This window comes from Balaenoptera physalus (assembly GCF_965194825.1).
Source record: "Balaenoptera physalus genome assembly, chromosome: 6".
NCBI lineage: Eukaryota > Metazoa > Chordata > Mammalia > Artiodactyla > Balaenopteridae > Balaenoptera > Balaenoptera physalus.
The window spans coordinates 133416517-133426069 of record NC_138885.1 but is presented as its reverse complement, the minus strand read 5'-3'; the positions used below and the strand labels follow the sequence as shown (position 1 = coordinate 133426069).

The following is a 9553-nucleotide window of genomic DNA, read 5'->3' as shown; positions in this document are numbered from 1 at the left end:
CCCGAACTGACGCCCACTGCCACGCGCCAACGCTGGCTCCTCCCGTGTCTGGAGGGCTCCTACAGCTCGCAGCACGTTGCCATGGAACGCACAGGGACAAGCGTGCAGAGCCACAGGGCCGGGACCCGGCTCGGAGCAGCGGTGGTAACGGTGAGACCAGGCGCCACTGCCCTACCGGAGACCGAGGACCAGAGCACCTGCCCAGCTGGGGGGCCCGCAGGCTCCACGCAGACACAGACAGAGCCGCCTGTACATGCTCTCCAGGCGTGTACAGAACGCAGAATATGGACAGTGCAGGGCAAACGCAGGGGACTGAGGAATATCCGCAGTGTCTACACTGCAGACCGCTAACACAGGCTGCCTCTGGGAGATGGGTCGGGGGCCTTCTCTGCTGCTGTTCCTCAGGACTGGCAAATAGCAATGCAAAAAGCAGGATCTGCTGTTTTTACAAACAGAAAAGTCAATGAGGATGATCTTCATTCTGGAAAAAAGCAAAACCTGGGGTGAGCCACAGCAGCGGGGCAGACCCCAGGACCCCAGAGGCTCTGACGGTCAGCACCGATGTGCACGTGGCCTGGGAACTGCCCCTCTCGGCCACGCCACAACCCAGACCCAGGGCCATCGGCCATCCAATCCCCACCCGCCAAGGCAGGATGGAAAAAAACCCAGGGCTACTGCACAGGGCGCCCTCTTGCTAAGGTCGGCCAGGTCTGAAGGCAGATGGGGGTAAAAAGCCAAGGGATCCAGGCACAAGCGTGTGAGGGGCTCCCCGCCTCACAGCACTTCCGTTTGCCCTGTACTTTTCATCTCTGACCTCTGCTAAAAATGACCCGCCCACTCATTGCCTTAACAAGAGGAGAATCCAGGGATGTGTGTGAAAATTAGATCCTCCACCGCCAGGTGTCCTGGTATTCTGAAAGAATGACACTCAGGGGGGCGGGGGGGAGGGGGAGACTGGCTGTCGCCTGAGTGGCTCTAAGACTAGAAGGCAGCAAGGAGCAACACACCTGGGTAGATGCCCAAGGAGCAGGACACACCTGGATCCCCAAGGAGCAGGGACACACCTGATTCCCAAGGAGCAGGGACACACGTGGATCCCCAAGGAGCAGGACACACCTGGATCCCCAAGGAGCAGGGACACACGTGGATCCCCAAGGAGCAGGACACACTTGGATCCCCAAGGAGCATGGACACACCTGGATCCCCAACGCGCAGGGACACACCTGGATCCCCAAGGAGCAGGGACACACCTGGATCCCCAAGGAGCATGACACACCTGGATCCCCAAGGCGCAGGGACACACCTGGATCCCCAAGGAGAAGGACACACCTGGATCCCCAAGGTGCAGGGACACACCTGGATCCCCAAGGAGTAGGGACACACCTGGGTAGATCCCCAAGGCGCAGGGACACACCTGGATCCACCTGGCTCCCCTTCACGTCCCCTAAAACACTTAACACCCCCCTCCCTAATGCTCATGGAATAAAGCACAAGCATTATCCAGCCCAGGTGGCTGTGTGCCTCCCTCCCATCCCCCCACGTATCATCAACTTGATTCAGCCCAGCCTCCGGCCTCTCCCAGCCTCTGGTTCTACCCCATCCCCTGTTCCTCTGCACCCTTGGCCCTTGCCCATACTGTGCTTTCAACCCGACAGCCCCTGCCTGTTGGATGGGATTCTGCACATCTCCCCTGAGTCAGGGGGGATGTTTGCCTTTCCCTGGTCCACCCACGCCAAGGGGATCTTTTCTTCGGGGACCAATACGAGTCTGTCTTGCACTCCTGTGGTTGCTCACTCCGCATCTCCCTCAGGGAAAGGCCCAACACCCAGCATCCCCACTAAGCACACAGTAGGCACCCAAGAAATGTTGAAAGAGTATGGAGTGCAAACACCTGCCCCTGGCTGGCCGTGATGGCTCTTCCGAGCTCTGTTAGAAGCTGCAGCCATCTACCCGCCACCAGTTCTCGCTGGCCTGTTTCTGACAACAGAATTTGACTTCAAAAGCTCTTCAAATAGGTGGTGCCCATTCCAACCCACAAGTCTCCCCAGCTAAGAGATCCCCAGGGGTTCATTCAATGCCCTCTAATGCCTGGGGACTCTGGGAGCTCTGTCCACCCTGGTCACTCTCCTTGGGGTCAGCCCAGCATCATGCCTCCCCCCATTTTCATTATAGTCGGGGGGGGGCATCATCGGTGTTGGATGGCCATCCTCTGTCACAGACATGCATGGCTTCTACTGGAGAGCTGGGCGGACCGGGCACAGAGGGGCATCTTCCATGGTGGTCACACCATGCAGGTAAGCAAGGGCAGCAGAGGCACAGCGGGAGGTCATACGGTTACACAAGATGCCTCTGGACCAGCTCTGAGATTGAAAATATGCACTAAAACAATAGAAAGAGGGAACAGAACCAGAGAGCAGAAACACGTCTGACCTCACGAGACTGCGTCCAGATCAGATTCTTAGCCTGCATCCATTCATTCACTCACTCATCAACTATCTGGTTGTTTCCTATGTGCCAGCGTCCTTTCCCTCGTGGAGTTCATGTCCAGTTAGGGTAATGATGAGAACCATGAATACAAGTAAACAAGACCATTTCAGATTCGAGAAAGCACTGTGAAGACAATGATACAATAACACAGAGGGTCAGTGACCCAGAGACACAAGGTTGCTTTATCCAGGGCTGCAGGAAAGGTCTGACAAGAGGACATTTGAGCTGGAATCTGAAGGACGATAAAAAGCCACGACGTGAAACTGGGGGAAGAGAATTCCAGGCAGAGGGAACAGCAGGTGCAAAGGCCTGGGGCAGGGCAGCTGGGTGTGTCCAAGATACAGGAAAAGGCCAGAGTGGCCGGTGTGCAGGGGCAGGTAGGGGCCCCCAGGGTGTGATAGGCGGGGCTGGGTCTTACAGGGTCTGTGGGGCAGAGGAAGGGGCCGGACCTCGTGCAGAGGGCAGTGGAGGGATGGACACCTCAGTCCTTGATTCCTTTCTCCTTCCCATCTCCCCGCAAATTTACCATCCAAAACCTTCACCACTTCTAATTCGTTCAATCACTGCTTCCAAACCAAGGAGCCATACTAAACAGAAAACTACCTTCAAAATGAGAGGGGTGGGGAAGAGGTGATCTGGCTGTGACAGGGCTGGAGAGGGGGCGGGTTAAATCAGTGGTTGAGGCCATAGGAAGCTTGACTGCTCAGTGATTTGTTACGTCCCTGGAAATAAAACACCTGGTTTCCAGTGACTCCTCAGACACACTGGGATAAATCAGCCTGTGGTTTCTAGAAGTCTGGCCAACCATTCAAATCTGCCAGCCCACAAGATGAAGAGATAGGAGAGGAGTGGGGGAAATGTTGCAAAACCAGTTTCACTTCTGTACCGCAAGTCTAACCTAACCTGTCTCGGGGCCAAGTTCCTGCCAAGGTCAAGGTTCATTTCCTCCTCTCTGGGAGTCCTGGTGGGTGTGGGGCTGGCGGGGGGCGGGGGGGGGGGCAGGGAGAGGGACTTGGGACGCACACAGACCCCCGTCCTCACACACACTAACCCATAGAAGCCACCTGAAAAACCTGCTCTCAGAGAAAGTTCTCCAAGTTGAATAAAAAAAGATGAAAAGAAATGAGGAGGAAATGGAAGTGAGAGCCACCTCTGTCCGGGGCGGGAGGAAGCCATTCAGGTTGATGCGTCCTGCACGTCTGCTGGTTCCAGGTGGGCGTTTTCTAGCTGTGACAAAGGAACGGTCAATACCCTTTATGTTCCATGAATGCACATCATTCCACCATCGACGGAGGACCCCAGTTGGACGCTCACCCCGCCCACTGTGCGAGGTCCATCCACGAGGGCACCGGGCAGCTGGGGCTGGAAGCAAGCTCCGGGAATTGATCTCACAGGTGGGCCGGCGAGGCAAGCCCCTGAAGGGAGGGTCCTGGGTCCCCGCTGTGCAGGAGCCCCATCCGGCTCGGGGGGAGTTTCCTCTGCTGCCCATCCCCACCCCCGCCTCACCCCCCTGTTGCCATGACAACCGGCTTCCTCCCCCGCCTCCCCCAACTGAAGCTGCCATCGGCGACCCATCAGCGATGGATGCCCCCAGCGACCCCCAGGTTGCCACCTCCAGTTCCCGTCTCCCTCCTCTGGGCAATGTCAGGCTCTCATCTTGCTCCACGCACCTGGCACTTTCTAGTATCTTGGGGCCACCGACAAGGGGTCTTTCTTCACGCCCCGATCCCTTGCCGGGGTGCAATGCATACTCCCTGCGGCAGGGGCCATGCCACCGTGGACCGTATCCCTTCTGTCCCCCCAGCCCCACGGGGCAGCCCAGGACGTTCATGCAACGATGACCCTCAGCTGTACAGCTCTGGCCACGCGTGCATCCTCACTCACGCAGACACGCCTGGCCCATCCGTTCCAACAGGCGTTCACTCAGAATGGCAAGTGTGGGGGGAAGGAGGGGAGTTGAAGTGGCAGAAATTCAGGGGCGCTGGGAGTCACACCTTACAGAGATTAGGAGGCGAAAAGGACCGTGTGGAGTCGGCGGAACACGAGAGAAAAGCCTATGACCGAGTCCCGGGGGTTTCCCGTGGGAACAAAAACTAGGGACGTGTCCACATCATGAGGACCAGGAAGAGACCTGAGTCGGCTTCTATCATAGAAAGAAGTCGACAGAGAATGTCCGGCACAGATGTGACCAGGGATGCCCAAGGACATTAGGCTTCTCCCAGGTAACTCCTCCAAGGCCACCACGACTGAACCGGCAGTTAGAGTGGACCACCTGTGGGTGGCATGACCAGCGCAGAGCGCAAGCCTGTTGGAGGCCGTGATCGGGCCCAGAAAGCTTCCCATTTGGCTTGTGGGCCGGCTGTGCCCAGCAGTGGGACTCTTAACTCCCCCCTCTTTACTTCTTAGGGTCCAAGTTCCCAGTTGTGCTGGCAAAACAGAGGCCGTCCTCACCCCAACTCAAACACACGCAAGAAGGAGAACGAGGAAATGACACAGAGAGAGGGGAGAACCTTCAAGTAAGGCCTGGAGAGAAAAATTCACAGCAAGATAAAGTCAGACTTTGGGGCGGAGGTTCATTGAACTTTCAAGTCACAGATCCCGCTGGGAATCTGATGAAAGGATGGATCTTGTCCCAAGAGATCTAAACAGGGGTGGGTGGAGCACAGGGCCCCCTTGCATCCCCGACCGGGCAGGCAGAGATGCATTCTGGACCTCCAGAGGAGCTCACAAATTCAGCAGGAAGAGACCTGAACGGCCCTTGCCGCAGTGGCTCCGAGTTGTTTGGGGATCCCTACCGGTCCCACGTCAATGCCTATCCCCAGGTGTGTGTGAGTTTCAGGGAGCAGAACGGGGGCCCAGACACCGGCCCACGGACTCCCGACACCACACCCGTTCCCACACGTGCAAGGGGAGAGGCTGAGGCTGGACCGAGCCCCATCCTCCGCGCATCTGAGCCCCACCGGGCGCTTACCATCATGAGCTCCTTCTGGAAGGACTTCCGGTCTTTGCTCTCCGTGCTGTTACAATCCTCCTTCAGCTTCTCCAGGACGGACGCCACCCGCTCGGGCTCGCTGTCCAGCTCAGCCCGGCAGAAGAAGGTGAGCGGCAGGTTCCCGTAGCCCAGGGCGTCGGCGAAGGAGCGCCAGCTACTGATGTTCTCCATGAGCAGCGTGCGGACGGAGGCGTAGATGTAGGTGAGGAACTTGCACGGGCGCAGGATCTGTTCCAGCAGCACCGCCGTGCTCAGCTCGGGCCCGGACAGGAGGCTGGGCCGCGCCTTGCCCACCACCAGCACGTTCTTGGCGTGCACGAGGCCGACCCTGCCCTGGTGGTAGCCGATGTACCACTCCTTGGTCCACAGCTGCCCCTTCAGCCGGATCTTCTCCTCGCTGAGCAGGGCGATGGCGTCCCCCTTCTTGTACTCCAGCAGGTAGTGGTTCTTGCTCTGCCGCACCACCGTCTTGAGTAACCTGCCGAACTTGAGGCTGGACACAGGGCGGTCCTGGAAAGTCGGGTACTTGGTGGCGGCAGCAAACGGGGACAGGATGATCTTCCCGACCTCGTTCTTCTTGAGGAACCGTCTCTGCCCGGACGGCTTGATGGCACTTTTCGGGGGTGGCTGTGGGGTCTGGACGCAAAACTGGGTCAGGATGGCCTCCTGGTCGTCTTTCACCTGGACCCTCAAGGTGAAGTCGGAGAGCTCGCTGGCGTTGTGGCAGCTGATGGGGAAGATGAGGCGGCTCACCTTGCCCAGCTTCACCTGGAACCCTCTCACGGCCTTGGCCTGCTCGCTGGCTTTGACCTCGTAGTTGGTCATGTTGGAAAACATGCAGACTCGGAGATCCTGGGGCCTAGACAAGATGAACTGGTGCTTGCCCCAGAGCTGCAGCGCCACTGGGGCCGGGCTAGGGGCCTGGCGGGTGACCTCGCTGACCAGCAGGGTCTTGGGGGCACAGTCATGCCCGAAAATGGTCACCACCGTCTTGAAGGATGGGTGGATGTGTTTGGGGCCATAGAGACCCACGGTGACTTTTTTATTGATGAAGTCCCAGACCGTGGAAGGGTAGAGGATGTTCGGGCCGTGGGCAACGATGGCCAGGTACATACAGGGCTCCAGGTTGTCCAGCTGGACCCGGACCGTGTCCCCATAGCTGTAGGTGAGTGGGATGGGGACAAAGGGCCCCTCCTTTGAGTCGCTCCTCAGGCACTGGAGGCCCACTGTGCTTTTGCTGAAAATGTCACCTTTCACCTCAGCTGAAACCTTCATCTCCAAGACGATGTGGGTTTTCACCTCCAGGGCGCTCAGCTTCACCTCCAGCACCGGGCTGATGCAGCTGCACCTGTCGCTGTTGAGCTCCAGCGGGGGGTCCAGCAGAGCCTTCATGGAGATCTGCTGCGTCTCCCCTGGGGCCACGTGGCCTTCGGGCACGTGGATGCTGATGTTGGTGTCGGGAAGCTGCACGGCGCCCCCCGAACTCTCCAGCTTGCACACGATGTTCGTCTCCACCGCTTGGGTCTGGCCCCACCCGGGACTTTGGCCCAGCAAGTCCAGGTCGTGGCAGGACCGGGCCAGCTTCCGGTGGCTCAGCCAGGCAGCCCGGAAGTCCTCCCGGCTCTGGAACTGCTCGGGGGCCGGCGATTTCAAGCCCGTGAAAAAGCCCGAGGACGCGGGAGTGTCGGACTTGGCTTGGAGGACGGAGAGTTCCGAGAGGCTGTAGGAACGCTTGCTCCGGAAGAAAGGGTTGTCCCGCCTGACCGTCGGCTCCGCGTGAAGGCGGCCGGTGGCCGGCAGCTCGTCGAAGATGTTGCCGGCACTGTTGGTCATCGCTGAGCTGGACTCGGTGAACGAAGATGTGCCCGTGTCGAAGAGGAGCAAGTCCACGGTGCTTTTGGGAGTCGGTAGGTCCGCGCTGGGCATGGCTGGCACGTTCCCATTGAGAAACGGGTTTGTCTGGACACCGTTCCAGAAAGGATTATTACTGTAGGTTTTGCTGGACTCCCTCCTGTCATCTGTCCATCCTCCGAGCAAATCTAACTCCTTGGCTACCTCGTCCGGGCTGTCTGGAAGATTGTCGATCATCCCGCTGTCACTTAAGGTGGAGTTCCGGTAGTTTAAGGGCTGCACGTAAGAGGAAGGGATGTAGCCCATCTCCGTGGTGTTGTGTGCGTACCACCACTCCCCGCCTGACGTATCCAGGACGTAGAGGTGGTCGCCCTTGGAGAACTTGAGGGTGGTGAAGTTGGTTGGGCAGTAGTCCTTGATTGCGATCACTTCCTTTGCATTTCCAAAGGGCGTGGGATTGTCTACGAGCAAGGCACTGGGAGAAGGCACTGCGTAAAACACAAAGGACAGGAGGTGAGGGCAGGCCCTCAGGGCGAGGCAGAGCATAGTCAAAACCAGGGAGAAGAGAGGTCTGGAAAACCATCACCCCCGACATGGAGACAACGAGTCCGGCAAGTAAACGACAGACACAAACCAAAGTAAAATCTGGTGGGCGATTCACCTGGCTGACAGCCTAAATCGAGCGTTGTCTCCCCAGATTCTATCCCATCCCAACGCGCAGTCTGAGTCAGGTGGAAAGGCCACAGAGAGTCTCTCCACCATCCACAGAAACATGAATCAGCATAATGGAATTATCAATATGTCCCAGGTTTTGAATATCTCATTTTGACCCAACTTTTCTTTATGTTACTAACTTACCGGGACTGCTGCTAGGTCGAAAGAGAAGCTGAATGTGATTTACTTAGAAAACACAGTGATGCTGAGTTAAGTGACCCACTGCATGTAACCAGGGACTGGAAAAGACCCGCAACAGAATCTCTCGGTGTCTAAGAGCTGATTCCATGTCCTGCCTTCAGCATAAAATACATAAACCAAGGGGAAGGTTCCCTTGACTATCAGGCCCATTTCCTAGTTTCCAAGTGGAACCCATTCTTCATCAAACTGTTTATATGAAATAAGATTTTTGAGGTTGGTCTCTTTCAACCTCTTTTAAACGATCATTCAGAACAACATGGAAATGGTCTCTCTGTCATCCCTTGAAAATCAAAGGTTTAGGTCTGGTCGTAATTCACATTCTTTTTGAACAACTCTTTAAGCAGTCTGAAAAATCCCAACACTTTAAACAGTGACTCAAGCTAATTTATGGTTCTTGGTGTTCAACTGCGTGTTACCAAGGTAAACAGCAATTGGAACAGCAAAAAAAAAAAAAGTCATCTAAACAAGTAGGGTGTGTTTTGAAAAATAACAGATAATTAGAAACCTAAGTGTTTTCTCTCTCTCCCATATATAACAAAGTACATATACTCAGAGGATGAAGAAACTTCTTTCTGATGGAAATAAGCCCATATATTTCTCTCCAACCCCCCCATCCCAACTGTCCCTTGTTTTATGGAGTTTGCTGCCTTCCTGTAACAAACAAATGAAAGTAAACTTTTTTTAGTTGCTTATGTAAACAAGCAAAGAAAGGACTACATTTTTAGTGGAACTACACCTACATCTTGTCTAATGTATGATTAAGTCAACAGACATCCTATTCTACCAAATTGGCCCTCCCCCCCCAAAAAAATCATTTGCCAGTTTCCCTTTCCTTTAAAAGGAAATAGTGAGAGGACTTCCCTGGCAGTCCGTGGTTAAGACTTCGCCTTCTAATGCAGGGGTTGTGGGTTTGATCCCTGGTGGGGGAGCTAAGATCCCACACACACACAAAAAACTCCAAACATAAAACAGAAGCAATATTGTAACAAATTCAATAAAGACTTAAAAAAATAAAAAAGGTCCACATTAAAAAAAAAAATCTTTAAAAATAAATAAATAAAAGGAAATAATGAAAATTAAATTCCATGTCCTCAGCAAAGTCTCAGGCAATAAAGTAGAAAGCTTCTATTTATTTACACTAACTAAATTACAGAGATACGCTTATTAGCAGGGTGTGAATCTGGGCCTTGAAGGCTGTCACCTACCACCCTGTCTGGGGTGTCGGGGAGAAGCTGGTACTGGAATCACCAGACCTGGGATTTGAATCTACACCCTTAGCAGCGGTGTGATCTCCGGAGCCTGACATTC

The 9553-nt window shown here is 55.3% G+C and overlaps 1 protein-coding gene across 3 annotated transcripts in view; it reads right to left on the bottom strand.

Annotated features, from left to right (window-relative positions):
* Nucleotides 1-9553, bottom strand: part of SH3BP4 (SH3 domain binding protein 4) — a 94011-nt gene that overhangs the window by 7711 nt on the left and 76747 nt on the right. For all 3 annotated transcript variants that reach the window (XM_082466344.1, XM_082466345.1, XM_082466343.1), the window contains one exon: nt 5459-7818. In XM_082466344.1, the coding sequence (XP_082322470.1) occupies nt 5459-7818 (2360 nt within the window). The remainder of the gene's footprint in view (nt 1-5458; nt 7819-9553) is intronic.